Source organism: Octodon degus, unplaced genomic scaffold (genome assembly GCF_000260255.1).
Source record: "Octodon degus isolate 3935 unplaced genomic scaffold, OctDeg1.0 scaffold00010, whole genome shotgun sequence".
Taxonomy (NCBI): Eukaryota; Metazoa; Chordata; class Mammalia; order Rodentia; family Octodontidae; genus Octodon; species Octodon degus.
The window spans coordinates 8,177,376-8,193,184 of NW_004524586.1; the positions used below are offsets into that span (position 1 = coordinate 8,177,376).

At 44.0% G+C, this 15,809-nt stretch overlaps 1 protein-coding gene across 1 annotated transcript; it reads right to left on the reverse strand.

Moving 5' to 3' along the window:
* Positions 1-1,033: 1,033 nt before the first annotated feature.
* On the reverse strand, positions 1,034-10,948 carry LOC101590393 (cytochrome P450 2E1). The gene is made up of 9 exons (XM_004625552.2): positions 10,734-10,948; positions 9,854-10,013; positions 7,971-8,120; positions 7,264-7,424; positions 6,863-7,039; positions 5,935-6,079; positions 3,570-3,757; positions 2,947-3,088; positions 1,034-2,048 (listed from the first exon to the last, which is right to left on the reverse strand). Exons 1-9 carry the CDS (start codon positions 10,908-10,910, stop codon positions 1,864-1,866), a joined length of 1,485 nt encoding a protein of 494 aa, XP_004625609.1. The 5' UTR covers positions 10,911-10,948; the 3' UTR covers positions 1,034-1,863.
* Between the last annotated feature and the right edge of the window lie 4,861 nt (positions 10,949-15,809).

Here is a 15,809-nt window from a genome sequence, read left to right on the forward strand (position 1 = left end):
ATAGAAGGAGGAATGGCCTGGGCTGTCAGGAAGGCCACAAAGGGCCAGTAGCCAGTAAGGATGTGGTGTGTGGTGTGATGGTGGATTTTGCAGCACCATCAGACATGAGTAGGAAGATGTGGGAATCATCCAAGACTATCCTATAGATCCTTGTGAGTAACTGGGGGAAAACATTAACAATAATCAAATGCTGGGGATGACCTATAGCCTGGACCACTGGTGTTTTATCACCTGCAAGAGGAGCCTGGTGCTGAGCAGAGTTTTGGCTAGTGTCAGGATTTGAATGTATCCATTTGGAGTAAGTAGAATCAAACCTCCCATCCCAGTTCTCTGATCACTTCTCAACCAGCAAACAAAGAATTTTTTCTTTTTCCTTTATCAGTCCCCCTCCTGTTGACACTTCTTTGAGGAGACATCAGGATCTGTGACAAACCAGATGTGGGAATCCACCAAGTCAATGAATTTTGGGATTCCACTGCCAGGATGTCAGTCTCTGACACCTCGAAGCCAGCTGATGCCTTGATAAGTTGAACAATAAACTGCAAGAGCCCAACATTCCATCCCAGTGTTTGCTCATCTAAGGTGAGCTCTCAACTTGAAACCCTTCTCATTCACCCAAAACAAATAAAAAGATGTTTTAATATATTTTCTTCTGAAAACAGAAGAAAAAAATATATAAATTTCTTCTGGAATTTTGCCACTGTGGAGTTGGAATGGTGAGAAAAACAGGTGCCTCCAGTGGAGTCACTGGTCCTTCCATCTGTCAATGTGTCTGTCTTCTTTGGTTTTTTAAGTAGTGGCTCAAAGTGCATGAGCTACAAGGTAAGTTCAACAGATCAATGCCCCCCTGCAAGATGCCCAAATCTGAACTCAAGAAACTTTGAATATGTTATTCTACATGATAAAAGGAACTTTGAATATAATGATTAAATTCAGAATCTTTAGATGGACAGATTATCTTGGATTTTGAGGGAGCTCAGTGAAATTCTTATGAGATGGAGGCAGGACGATAACAGATACAGAAAGGCTGATCTGCTGGCTTTAAATATCACACATTTTATTGAGAAGCATTTATACAGAATGCACAGTGTGCTGGGCAGTGTGTGGAGTGGGAAGGGGCTGCTCTCATCTCCACAGGACAAGGGAGAAGATGAGCCAGTGGTACGCATAGCAAGGGCTCACTTGGGCTTGGGAACCAAGGGGGATAGTGTTCTTTTTACGAACTTCTCTTCCACTTCACTACATTAGCATTTAATCCACTGAAGTTTTGTGTTGTGTTAATCCTTTTTCATCTCACCCAAGGGCATCTGTATGCCTATAAGTTGTTTCCAGATACAATATCACATTGAATATTAAGAAATAATAACAGATGGCCACGTTGACTTGTTAGATACATATTTTACCATAAAATTTAGACCATAAGACTGATGCTCATATGAAGCCAAGGAGCAGTTTTATATCCTAAGGCAAGATGGGAATAGAACTGCTTTTGAACAGGCTAATAAATCCTACTTAATCTATAGTACTACTGCTTTTAATCTGTCTGTTGTAGATATTGACTATGGTGAGTAAAAAATTCTATTTTTTCAGAAGTATACAGCTGAACTCACAGTGAGAGATTTCTTATTACCATTGTTTCCTGGACTTCTACACAGCCTTGAGCAGACTCAGTTTAGTTTAACAAATCTTTGAATTTTGCTTTATGTTGTCTGAAGATTGAGTCTAGAAAGTCTGTGTTGGTCTAATTTGGTTCTGTGAAGCTGCTGGTCCTCACTGACTGGGAAACATCTTTCTGGGCCCAGTGAGGCTCTCACAGGCTGCACTCAGAAGAAAGGTATTTTCCAGAGTGTGTTTTCCTCACACCTATGAGCGGGGAATGAGGCAGAGTTTGTAGGATGGTGGAATGCTGCCAAAGCCAACTGTGATAGGTTTGAGGTCAATATCCTTTGGCTCCACAAGAGACTTCAGATTAAAATGCTGTAGAATGGCAGTCAAAAGAAGAAACAACTCCATGCGTGCCAGGCCTTCTCCAACACACACCCGTTTTCCTAGAAGTAACAATGGCATTGATGAAACAGAGGCCCAGGAAGACAACGTTCTGAACAATGAGCTAGCAGGGAGAAGGGCAGGAGGAGGCTGTGGGGAAATTCTGTCCTAAAGCAGGATTTACTCTTTTGACCTACTGAAGGAAATAGAAAACCCGTTAAGGAACAGGAAGAAAAATTGTCTCTGTCCAGCGAAGAATATGCCATGCAGTGCCCCCTGCAGGAAGGAAGTGGGGCCAGGATAAAAGTCAAAGCATGAAAGCTGGATATTTTACCACATTGCCTGTAGGATCTTCCTCCAACAGGACCTGAAGTGAAGCTCTGCGGAGGCCCTGAGAAGGGGCCAAGTGTTTCAGTAGGGCCACTGAGTCACATCCTAGGATAGCTCTGATGCTTCCTATAATGAGCTCCAGTCACCAAAGATCAGAATCTGTTTAGTGACCCGTGTTTAAAGTTATGGATGATTAGATAACATAATGTTTGTTTTTGACAGACTGAGTATTGAACCTACTGCCTGACTCCCTTTTTCTAATTTTTATTTAGAGATAGAATTTCACTGACTAAGTTGCACTGGCTAGCTTTGATCTTGCCTTGTCTTCTAGTAACAAGGTTTAGAGACTTTCACTAAACTCTGTTAAAGTAGAAACATAGTTTAACAGTGAAGGAGACAAAATGTCCCTCTGAAAAAGTAACATCTATAGCAACTCATCTTTTGGACATTTGGCAAAAATGTCATTTAACTTCTCTGAATAAGCAGAAGCACTTTTGGGTCGTATTTTAACTAGAGGTGAGGAATGTGCTGGTTCTGGAATGTTGGTACATGACAGAAGATGCATGGAGTCAAGACGAGGAGCAAAGGAGGAGTTATCTAGGCTGAGTTCTGTCTTTGAACTCTGCTTACCTGCAGAAAAGGGCTTGAAGTAGTCACTGTACTTGAACTTGCCATTTTCATTGAGAAAGTGCTCAGGTCTGAACTGCTCTGGTTCTGAGAATTCTTGTTTGTCATACAGAAGGGAGTCCAGGGTTGGAATGACAACTGTGCCCTGGGGGAAGCAGAGGTGTTTCCATCAATCAAGTTACCAAAACATGGTCTTTCACCTGGGCACATTAGTGAAGAAGGCTGTGCGAATTTTACATGACACAGCAGAGTATTTTTCTAGTTGAAAAAGTTGTTAGGTAAGGACTAAAAGAAAACAGTCAGCGGTCAGGTCTAAATGGAAGAAAACCCCTAAATTTTCACAGGATGGACCTCATGGCTCGTTGCTGCAGACATTAGTTTCTGCTGTTGAAATTTACTACTAATTCCAGGTGCCATCAGAGGAGGTACCTTTCTAGAATTCCTCTATGTTTTTGGTCCTAGGTCCATATTAGAACTGCCCAGGAAGCAGTACTCTGCAGGATGGGGAGCTGACTGAGCCCAGCCTCTAGCCACATCTGACAAAGAGGGCCCCTATCCTGCTCTTGGCAGATGAAGTGATGGGCTGACAGGATGGTGCCCACAGTGTATTTCAGCTCATGTCTGACCTTGGGGATGAAGTATCCTTGGAGCATGGTGTCTTGGGTTGCCTCATGGGGAAGGTTGGAGGGCACGAGGTTGATGAATCGCTGAATCTCATGTACTACAGCATCCATGTAGGGCATTTCTAGCCTGTCCTTGACAGCAGGGATGCGTGTTGGCCCAATCACCTTGTCAATTTCTTCATGAAGTTTTTCTGCCAACATAAGTGAAATCAATTTGAAGGGCTGACCCAAAACTAGACATTCACCTATCATCCACCCATATATCTAATTACCCCTTCATCTCTCCACCAACACCTATGTACCTGCCCACCTATCTACCCATCTATTGCTTACCTATTCACCAACCACCCATTCCTTTAACCATCTACCCCTCCATCCAACCATCAATCCATCTTTACATCTATCTAATCACTTTTCCATTCCTTCATCAAATTCACCCAGAGGATGTTCATGGAGCATACTAAGTAGTGCTTAAGATACCCAAGATCCTTTGGATTATTGGGTAAATTACCAACAATTGTCAATAAGAACTAAATTCTGTGAGATTATATACAGTCTATAGAATGCTTGGTATGTATTATCTTAGCTGCTGATGGGTTATCCAGTTCTCTTCATGTCAAGGAGTGAGAATAAGAAAAGGGTCTTGGAAATATTTTCTTGGAGAGAAATCCTTGCATTAATGATTATCCCAGGTGGCCTTATTATATATATATTAAAAGTATGAAGAGAAATGATAGAATGGAATTACACATGCGCAGTCTACTTGAAGTCTCAATCAAAGCTTTTTATGAGAGAGGTCACAGTATCGGGGGCCTGGCCCTAGCTCAGTCCTTTAAGCGGCTGCTTCCACAAAGCTGTCAGGCTCAGGTTGCTGTAGTGTGATCCCCACAACACTCCAGCCAGCCAAACCTGCCTGAAGGCACTCGGAGCAAAAAAAAAAAAAATCCTTATTCCAGAGGTAACAGTATCCTTTGGTAAGTTTAACTCATGTTTGCTATTTCCTAGGGACTTTATCATCTTATGAGCGACAAAAGCTAATTGCAAAAAGGTACATATAGCATGGTACCAAGGTAAAATATTAAGTCATGTAGAACAGTAAAATGACTTGTACATTGCAATTTAGTTAATATTAAATATGCATAGTCCCACATGGGGGTGACACAGTGATATCAAAACATTGCCATTTCTGCAGAGGGACAGGTAAGATGGCATGAAGCTATGAGGTTTTATCTGACTGTTACCTTTCTTTTTCCTTGAGAGTTCTGAAGTAAATATTGCAAAATGCTAATTCGTGCTAACTTTGGCAGTGGATATATATTTACTTTATCTTTGCTTATATCAGATTTCTCATAATTATTCATTAAAAGTTTTTTGAGTGCACCACCCTAGTACCAGGTGGTCAAAAGCTTTTACACCCCTTGCACATCTATACAGCATAGCGGGACATTGTCCTTGGGCTTGCATTTCACCATTCATACTTCTGTGCAATGGAGGAAGCAAAGACTGCCAGTAGAAGGACTGGAGACCAGGGCCTTACCTTGGACTGCTCATGCATTCACATTTTTGGGGGAGAAATTACTTCATATCCTACATCAAGTTTCATGAATTGAAAAGCATGAAGACACTGCATACTGAAGGGGGCCATCATGCCCAGGACTTGAGGACAGCCAGGTTATTATCAGCAGGAGGGATGGTTCTGGTGGTATGCTCTGGGCCCTGCTGTGGGCCCAGGCCAGTGAGTGGCAGGAGCGCTAGGGTTCACTTTTTTGTTTGGCAGCTTGGTTCTATCACTCTGTTTACATATGACTGCTCTCTCGTGTTGTGACTTCATGGCACAGGTAAGGCCCTGACCCTCTCTACAGCAGGCTAAGGCCACCATGCACCTCCAGACACTGACTTTTACCTGCCCAGGTGCTTCCTGTAGCCTTGTGGAGGGAGTATGGTGGCTCCGGAGCAAGAGGTTGTTTCTCTTTGGGTTCTTCTTTAATTTCCATTGGGCAAGATACCCCAGGAGGATCCCTAACCGTTCTCCTGACTGCCACAACCCTAGATAACTAGCACCCTCAGAGGCAACTGGAACATCACTTTCATTAGCATGAATAAGTTACTTAGAGAGTAGAATGCAGACTCACTGCCTCCCTCCACGTCAGTGTGGGTGACCTTTTTCTGTACCCAGTGGTGCTGGTGGGTATGGGTTCAAAGTTACCAGGTGCTGTGCATTTACAAAGCCCTCAAAGCAGTTTATCCTGCAATCCCATAGCACCCCAGGTTTACAAGCATCTGCAGACTGGAGCCTAACATGCGCAAGGCTGGCCATGCAGTGAGACTCAACAATGCCACATGGGCATCTCGCTTATCATTTATGTACCTTCAATCTCTGGGTACTTCATGAGAATCAGAAGGCCATATCTCAGTGTAGTGCTGGTAGTCTCCGTTCCCGCAAAGAACAAGTCAGCCAAGGTGACAGCAATGTTTTCCATGGTGTACATAGGAGGCTTGCCGTTGTGTTTCTCCTTCAAAGTTGGAGACAGACAGGGACCTGATGAGAAGTTGTCTTTGGGTGGCTGAGAAGGGAACCCCTACTGCCCTTCATGATGGAGGAGCTAGGGTAAAAGCGACAGTGCAACCAGGACTCAAGCATCTCCACCTCGTACCTAGGAAAACAGGCTCTCAGGAAATGGGTTGGGCACTAGCAGAGATCCTTATCCAGCCTGCCAGACTCTGCCTTTGCCAACAGTGCCAGAATAATCCTTCTGCCCTGAGGCTGGAGCCTTTGGGCTGATCAGTGAAGAAAGGCAGTGAGGGACTAAACTGATGGCTGGGTTCCCAGACAGACTAGGAAGCTGTCCAGCAGACATCAGCATGGAAATCACATGTTTTCAGGCCATAGCCAAAGGAAAGGAGTAGAAGCCTCACCAATTTGAGTAATAGGAAAGATCCTAGGGGAAGGTAGATAAGGGTGGGGAAGGGTGGGGATTCCTGGAAACCAGACGCAACAGGGGAATAAGTAGAAACAAGGAATGGTGAGGGCTTCTCAGATAAGATAGGATTGCCAAAGGGCTACAGCCCAGCCTGCCCAGACGGAGCTGAAATGAGAGCCCCACGCTCAGCCTACTCATCCTTGTGCCTCCAGGTCTGAAGAACAGAGGGAGGTGATTGTGCTTAAGCCTAGTGTGTCTGGGTAAGAACACAGTAGGTAGTCTGGACACCAGGTAATGGATCCTCACATGAGTGTGAGAAGCGCATGCACCCACTCCATCCCAGTGAGCCCATCTCGCGTAGCGGACTGTGGATACCTTCTCCATTTCTGTGAGCAGGCAGTCAGTGACATCCCGAGAGCAATTGAGGTCCAGCGACTGAAGGTTTTCTTTAGCTCTTTCTAATGCATACACTTTTATTTCAGACACATTTTTCATTACTTTCCTGTGGCTTCCAGGCATGTAGCGTAGGTAGTTTGAATAATTATTGTAAAGCTGAGGAGAGAATTATATTACTATTTTTTCATGATGTAGCATAAGTTTTGTGTGCTCAAGTAATAACTCCCAAACTTGAATTTATGACTGCCATGATTATATTATTTAGAATATTTGGGGCCCGAACTCTTCTGGAGGGAATTCTTGGAGGCAGTGTACTTTCAGCGGCAAAAATCTGCACATATGGGTTGATACTGTTTGCAGTTAAAAATTTAGGGCCTCACCTGCAGCCAGGGAGTACTGAGTAGGTAAAAATCCTCATTGAACAAGTGCATGAGCCTCAGAGCTGTCTTGTCATTGTAGGCAAAACGCCTATGGAAGAGGATGTCAGCTATGACGTTGAAGGGAGCACAGCCGAGGAGAAAGGTGGGGTCAAAGGGCTTGCCTGGAAAACAGGTAAAATGTCAGCATCCATATGGGGTGAGGAGTGTGCCCACGATCACCAAACCTTTCTCCATCCACAACTCAGTCTCCTGTAAGTCTTTGTCAGTTCCTATGGGAACATATTCTAAAAATTTAACAAGCACAAGAGTACACATTTCGGTCCCTTCGGTGTTCTTTGCTTTTCAGCACTACCTGGGACACAGCAATCACACCAGCCCACTCTTGCTTGCCTTGGAAGCATAGCTGGAAACTCAAGTCAGGAAGACCAACATGACTGCCTCCTGCCCAGGGTCCCTTTAGGATTTTTTTGGGGGCCGCTCAGGATGCCTTCAGGGCAGGTCTGGGTTAGCTTGAGGATGAGGGGATGGAACCACAGGATATTGAGCCTGACTGCTTTGTTTCAGCAAGCCCTTAAACACCTGAGCTAATGGGCAGGCCCCTCAGGGTCCCTTTAGCTGCCCACTGTTTCCAGGTTGTTGAATAAAATCTGGGAGCCTAGCCAGGACTCCCCTCCCCTGTCCTCTGCCATCTGCAGGAGGATACACACCCTGGGTCTTCCTGAGCTCCTCCAGCAAGAACTGGGCCTCCCTCTGGATCCGTGCCTCATTGCCCTGTTTCCCCATCCCGTAGTCTCGAAGTATGCTCAGGGAAAATCGCCGGACGTCCTTCCAGGTGGGTCCATTATTGAAAATAATTCCTATAGAAGAGGTCGTAGCAGAGGTTACTTCAAATGCCCAGTTCTTAGAGAAAGGCGGCTGCAGTGAGAATGAGCATGACAGGGCTATGGGGGTAGCAGGCTGGGTGTGCAGCTGGTAGAGGAAGCTCAAGAGGGAGGGGGAGGGTGTGCTGGGCTTCTCTGGCACACTTGTTTCCTGCTGGATGTCTTCTTCAGGCATGTTTTCTACTTTCCCTGAATCTTTCTGTGTCAAATAAAACTTCAGGTGGCCACTCCAAGAAAGAATTCTCATTTCCTTCCTGTATATTGACAAAACTCTTGGGTAGCCTTTCTGTTTTCATGGATGCTAACTCTTATACTACTAACTCTTATACTAATATCATAACTCAGCTCTCTGTCTTTGCAGCGGTGGCTTGCCTAAGATCCAAGGATCATAGGTCTTCCAACTGAAGGGACCACTGAGATGGACAGACTCAGTACTGTTCCTTCTGTGTGCTGCTCGGTGGCTAGAACCCTGCTCTTCTGTCTCTCTTCCTAGCATGTGGCCTGCGGGATCCTCTTGCAACACAGAAGCCCTGAAATTCAGCACATCTAACTTTTTTTCTTTTATTTCTGTTCTTTTCCAGATATGAATCTGAGTCACCTTGACCACTGTCCTCTTTGACTCTTCTCTGTGAAGACCTTTAATCCATCCCTTGGGGACCAATTCACTCTGCCCAGTCTCAGCAGAAATCCTGTACTCCAGGGGCTCCTTGCCTTTATCCTTCTACCGTCTGTCCTCCTTCTTTTACTTTATCTAGTGTCAATCTGAATCATGTGAGATGTATTAAAAAGTAGGACTTTAGGGGGTCAGGGAGATGGCTCAGTAGAATAAGCACTTCCCTGGCAAGTGCAAGGGTCTGAGTTCAATCCTTTGCTCCACCAAAAAAAAAAAAAAAAAAAAAAAAAAAGAAAAAGAAAAAAAAGAAGTAAGACTTTGGGGGTACCTAGGCAGAGGCAGCAAAGACCCCTTGAGCCTAAGCTGCAGAGAGGCAAATCCTGGTCCTCTTCTGCTGCCTTCACATAAATGCCTTAGACCCATGAATGGTATGAGATAAAGGTCACCAGCCAGAACTGTGCTCTTTACAATGGGACCCCATCTTATACAATCTTCCTGCAACAATTTCTGAGGTGATGACAAGGGCTGAGACAGTTAATTTTGCTTTTACTGAGATAGCACAGCAAAACAAATTCCAGGGCTGGAGGGAGAAGATCAAATGCCACTGCTTGTAAGACAACAAGACCTCAGAAACAGACAGGGAAGATGTTCAGGGAAACCAAGAGGCAGGGCATGTGCTGTGAGGTCAACAATTTAAAATCCCATATAACAGTGCCCAGCAGGTTTGGGTACCATGTGGTAGGTAAGGAGACCTGGGTCAGTGGAACCATTTACACTACAGAGCAGTTGAAGCTGTGAGTGCAAAGAATCCCAGCAAGTGCCAAGCTGGAGGTGGGATTCTGGGAAAAGGCCAGCTCAGGCTCTACCTTTCTGTAGTCAACTTGGGTGCTTGGAGGTCCCAATCATTTGGGTACACAGCTACTCACACTAGCTTTCCTCCATGTACAAACTATCACCAGTTTTCTGAAGTGTCTTTTTGTCATCATTCTGTGGCTGTCACTATTATTGTTAGGGTAGGATTTGGCTGGCTGACTGGTCTGTAACCATCATTGTCCCTAAGGGGTGTCCTCCAGTCACTACCAGAAAGCAGACTCACCCTTGTCCTTGTATTCTTGGAACACAGGGATCTCGCCTCGGCCAGAGAATTCGTTTTTGTACTTCAGCAGCACCTCCTTCACTGCCTCATAGCCATGGAGGACCACCACACGCCGAGAGCCCAAGTACAGTGTGAACACAGGCCCATAGCGCTTGGCCAGCTGTGGAGACCACCACAGAGAGTGGGTGGAAGCACACAGAGAAAGCGCCCTGCTGTAGGCTGCCCCCTCCGCCCTTACAGTTATTGCGAGCCATCAGGAAGTTCGATTTAGGGAAAGGCCATCAGCACCACACATTTTGCCTCTTCGAAGTGCTTCCCTGTGGCTGCTGCTCTAGTGCCTGCACCCGTGACCCTACTGTTGCTTCCAAAATCAAGGATCTAGACCTCATGGCATTGCCTGTCGACCTAGACCCTGGGCCCCAGCCCCAAACGCCCCTTCTGTATACACTTCCTAATGTACACACCAAGAACCAGCTTAGTGCCTGGTGACACTGTGACCTTGGTAACTCACACAGTACTCACAGCTCTGACGAAACACAAGTCAGTTAAACATGTCATTATCCAGCCTATTTTTTGGAAATCACACAGGCTGGCATTGTTGGCATCAGAGCTGGCCCTTGGCAACTTGGCTACACCAGTCTCCCCATAATCATGCCAATACATGAGACCTCTGGGGTCTGTGAAACCCAAGTCCTCCCGGTGTGGTCCGTGCCTACTGTCTATCCATAGGTAGGCATTCTGGACACCACTCCTTACCAGATATTATTATTCAGCTAAATCATGACAGGCTAATATTAGATAACAACAATTTGACAATGAATTGAACACACATGTGTTAGATAGAATTATATTCTCCCTAAGATTAAAATATTTCTCTTACCCTGGTGAAGGACTTGGGAATATTCTTTATGTCCATCTGTAGAAGATTCCCAATAATAGGAAGCGGGAAAGGCCCAGGGGGTAGGTTCCAGCTGCTGTGGATCTGCTTCCAGATGGATATTAGCAGGAGGGTAACCACCCACACCAACAGGGCAATAGTGATGCCGAGGGCTCCCATGGTTTCTCTGGGATTTCACTGCTGATTTGTGAGGCCGATCCATGGAAAAACAAAGCTTTTATAGTACATCTTTGAGAGGAGGGTAACCTACCAACCAATGCCTCCTTTCCTCTCCCTTGGCCAAGGCATTTGTTTGTTATTGCTATCTTGGCCATCATTTCAAAGAGATCACTGCATCAGCTGTTCTGAGAAGTTTCATCCAGTGACCTGACAAATCTAAGGTTGGGTTCTGTCAATACTCTGTTACAGTGCCAGTAAACATATCCAGGGGCACTTTAATTCTCCAAATAAAATGAGAAGATTTCCTTGTTTTAAATCCCTAAGCCAGTCCAGGGGGTGGAGGACTATCCTTCTTGATAAGAGTTGGAATGATGTGGGATATTCGTATTATATTTGCATGAGGTTGTTTGGGTAGAATTTATGTAAAGATATGCCAACTGTACATTAGCCGTTTCAAGAAAGAGCCAGCTCAAGCGCAAATGTCTTAATTTCTGATCAAGAGGTTTAGGGAATCAGTCCCAAGACAGTTCTGGTTCACTAGTCACGCTTGAAAAGCATTGAGGGCAAAGATGGAAATTCAACTTCTGAACCTCTTTCTACTTTGTCAAAATAACTGGTTAATTTAGTGGACAAAATAAAAATCAAAGCAAGAATTTTTACCAGTTTTGAGAAATTTAATCTCTGATTATATTTAGAGAGGTATATTTTTATTGTAGAAAATTTGACAGAAATTATTCTTCAGAATCATTTTGGCAAATTCTAAACAAATTTTTAGATTAGGGGATTTTATTGGATTTGTCTTATAGAAATGAGTTAAATTTGGAGGAATTTGTATTTTTCAAATAAAGCTTTGTTTATCCTGAAGCATAGAGGTGCTCTACATTTCTTTGGATGCTATGTTCATTCATTCTTTTTTTTTTTTTTTTGTGCAGAACTGGGGATTGAACTCAGGCCCTTGAGCTTGCCAGGCAAGCTCTTATTCTACTGAGCCATCTCCCTGGCCCTCTCATTCTTTCATTCATATAGTTTCACATCTACTTTTCAATTAGGGCTGTCTCTGGGTATATTATGAACTGTGTGTGTTTGTGTGTGTGTGTGTGTGTGCATGTGCGCACACACACATGATCATGATTGTAGTGTGTGTAGCATGAAGAGACTTTTTCTGTCTTCTGATGAGTAATATATGGAAGATCTTTATTTGCATATTATAATTTTATATTGGTAATGTATCTTTGTGTACAATAAAAAATGTAATGGAAAATAAAACCCACAATGCATCCAAATAAAATTTGTAGACCTGGGTTAGGGTCTTTTACATAAAAATGAGGCCACAGCATACACTGTATTCTAAGCCAGTTTTCCTTGGAATAATCCTTAATCTTTAAAGCCACAGCTGTGGTGCTGGTGTCTGCTTGTTAACTCTTCTGACTATGGAGAAATGCTACCTTCTGGCAAGGTCTTGAGGGCCTTCCTTGCCTTGGAGGTGAGACTGGGTGGAGTCATTATATTCCTTCCTGTTGACTCTCTTCTCCAGAGGTTAGTGTCCAGTGAGCTCCATCCCGAAGGAGCAGACTCAGCCCCCTTGATCTCTATACCCTATTCTGTCCCAGGTCCAAATAATCCCACTCAGCACAGATGCTCATGAGGGTCCACAAGTTCCCTTGCCTATTGGTCTCTCCTTCTGGTGCCAGAGGAACAGAGTTAGCTCTCTTGGGGCAGGAAGTCAAGGTGGAGTGAGGACAGGAAGTAGCAAGGTATGGAAAGTAGAGCAGGCCTCTGGCTCCCATTGGCTGACAATAGTCACACCTCCACTGCTTACTTGAGCATGTATGTCCCAGAGAACCTGAGGCTGCTCATTAGCTGGAGCAAGGACCCACTATTCTGTTCTTTTGACTAGAACGTTGCTGAGTACCCAATCAACATCAGGCTCTAAATACAGGATTAAATGTAGAAGCAAATAATTTTATTTGTTTTACTTCTTATTCAATTGGTTGGATTTCTAGAACAAGGTTGGTTTAGACTGACAATTTTAATTGAGAAAGCAAAACATCTGTTTGTGAAATATACAAAAAATACAGAAGTGAATGAAACAAAAGCAAATCTTGTAAACCCAGCCCACAGAGGGGTAGCATCCATATTTTAAGCCCCAATAAGAAAACAAACAAAACAAACTGTGGTCAATTCTCATTTTATCTTTTAAAATTTTCATTTCATACCTATTAAACTATTTCTTTTGAACTTAGCTTAATTCTATGTATCATATGAACTTGAATTGTTATCCAATGTCCTTTATTTCAGCCCAAAGAATTCTTTTCAATATTTTTCACAAGACAGGCCTCCTCATGACATTCTTCTGGCTCATTTATTTGAGAGTTCCCTCACTTTGCTATTTTTTTTTTGAAGAGGTTTTTTTTTTTTTTTTTTTTTTTTTTTTAATACAGAGGTTCTCTGAGCAGTGTGAACTGTGGCCTGCGCCTTTGGCCGCTCTCATCCTAAAGGAACTCTGGGAACTCTGATGCTGTGTGTTGTGTGGCTGTTGTGACGGCTTTTCCCTGCGGTCTTCTGGTTTCCTTTTGTCTCAGTTATCTGCTAGTTTCACAGTGACATTTCTGCTTGTGGTTCTCCTTTAGTTTATCCTACTGGATATTTGTTACTGTTCTTTGCTATCTGGAGAAATGGTTTTTATTCAGTTTGGTGAATTCTCAGCCGTTATTTCTTCATACTTGCTTTTCTGTTCTCTTCTTTTTTCTCTTGGGGTCTTGCAGGTCTCTGACACTATTGTCCACTTTTTTCTTCAGTTGGCAGTGTTGCAGAGGGCTCCCTTGTCTATCCTTTGCATCATTAAAGTGAAAGTGTCCCAAGAAACATTCTAAAAATCTAAGATTTTAAAAATATTGCTCAGAACGCAACCCCTCCAGTGTGCAAGAGAAGTTGGAAAGCCAGCAACTTTCCAAGATTTCAGCTGTATAAACAGCTTGCGTGCATGGTGGTCACTGTGCCCACAAGTGTTTCCTGTCTATGTGGATTTAAATTATTGGAAGATAGACTTTTTTTTTTTTAGTTTTGAGATTTCATTAAAAATGTATTTGTGAGGGCTGAGGTGATAACTCAGTGGCATAAGCGCCTGCCTGGCAAGCACAAGGTCTTGAGTTCTAGCCCCAGTACCAGAACAAAAAAAAAAAAAAGTAAAAAGGAGAGAAGACTTACTAAATAGCTTATCTCAAAAAGGCTACTAATGAATAATAGTCACTGCCTTATTTATTGGGCCAGCCAAAAAGCTCAGCAGATTAAAGCACCTAAAAGCAGGCACAAGGACTGGAGGTTCGATCACCGGTCCTGCCGGGCGGCCCTGCCCCCTGGGTGCACTGAGATGGCAATTGAGACTGGGTGTGGTGGTGCATGCCTGTTAACCCAGCACTTGGGAGGCTGAAAACAGGTGGGTCACTACGAGTCTGATCTACTTAGTGAGACCCTGTAGGCCTTGTACTAAATACATTAAAATAAAATGCTAGTGATGCAGTACTGCACTCATGGGACAAGAGACCTTGCTGCCATTGTGCAGCTTCTGGCCCCACACTGCAGGGAGCTGAGAACCTGGTACAATGAAAGTCATGAGCGCCACACTGCCAAAGCAGTACTACAGCATATACAGATCATTTATTTAATATGCTTTAAATTTTTTAATTTTATGTATTTGGTACAGGGTCTCATTATGCAGCTCAGACTCATAGTGATCTTCCTGTTTCAGCTTCTCCAGCGCTGGGATTAAAGGTGTGCACCATCACACCTGGACTCGGGGGCTGGCTCAGTGCCTCCGGTGTCATGTGGTGCTGGGGATCGAACATGGGTCCTTATGTATGCCTACGCAGGCACTTAGACTGCCGAGCTATCTCTGGGCCCCATAAAGATCATTTAGAATGCATATTTCATTTTTGTATTTTTTAGGGAAGGGTCTACAGGTTGTTCAGGGTCTCACTATTAGACCGGACTCCTAGTGATCTGCCCCTTTACAGCCTCCCAAGAGCTGGAATTACAGGAGCACGCCACCACGCCCAGTCTCAATTGCAGTTTTAGAGCGCCCCGGGGGGTGGGGGGGAGGCCAGCACAGCAGGCCAAAGGATCGAACCCTCAGCCCCTGCACCTGCTTGCAGGTGCTTTAATCTGCTGAGCTATCCGACCAGCCTCTTAGAACACACGTTTAAAAAATGTATTTCCTAAGGATTCACACAGATAAAAGGGAAGCACAATTTTGCATTTTTTTCCACTTCAAAGTGATCAGTGTTGCAATTTAGCATGTTAAAGAACGAGATGAACTCCAAAGCTGAGTAAAACATTGCCCATATCTCTACTGCTGATATCTGCTGAAAAACAGTCTCACTGAGGCCCAGGCCCACGCATGGAAATGTTCTTTAGCATAGCTTTTAAAAAACCTACTACAAGTTGCTTTGTTCCACACAGCTCTTAACACAGGACAGTATTACTTCCAGAAGGTACTCTAAACACAGCTGAATAAAACCAAAGGTAGGCAAGGAAGGTGCTCCAAGTGGACGTGCAGCAAAGATGTAGGGCACAGGCCTGTGACTCCTCCAGCTTCCTCACTGTGTGATGGAGCACAGGTGGGCCTGGGCCTCCTCGTTCCTCTCCACATTATAGTGTGATGGCTAATTTTGTCTTGAAGCAGTTAGGCATCTAAATTTCATGTTGCAGTACTACTAACGTAGTGTCAGTTATGGCCTCTACTATGGAAAGGAGAGAAAGTCAAACTATACTCTTTGGGGCAGGAGAGTAATAAAGCTTCATGGTTTAAAACTATTTACCTACTGACAAGCACAAGGTCCTGAGTTTGATCCCATGTAGTGAAAAAAAAAAAAAGAAAGATTATCTATCTATCTATCTATC

Excerpts from the sequence above, each read along its gene's own strand:
- LOC101590393 (XM_004625552.2), bottom strand. The coding sequence starts at position 10,910 with ATGGGAGCCCTCGGCATCACTATTGCCCTGTTGGTGTGGGTGGTTACC. Across the intron at positions 8,121-9,853 it reads CCAAGAATACAAGGACAAGG|GAATTATTTTCAATAATGGA; the intron begins GTGAGTCTGCTT and ends CCTCTTCTATAG. Across the intron at positions 6,080-6,862 it reads TGCTCACAGAAATGGAGAAG|GAGAAACACAACGGCAAGCC; the intron begins GTATCCACAGTC and ends CCAACTTTGAAG.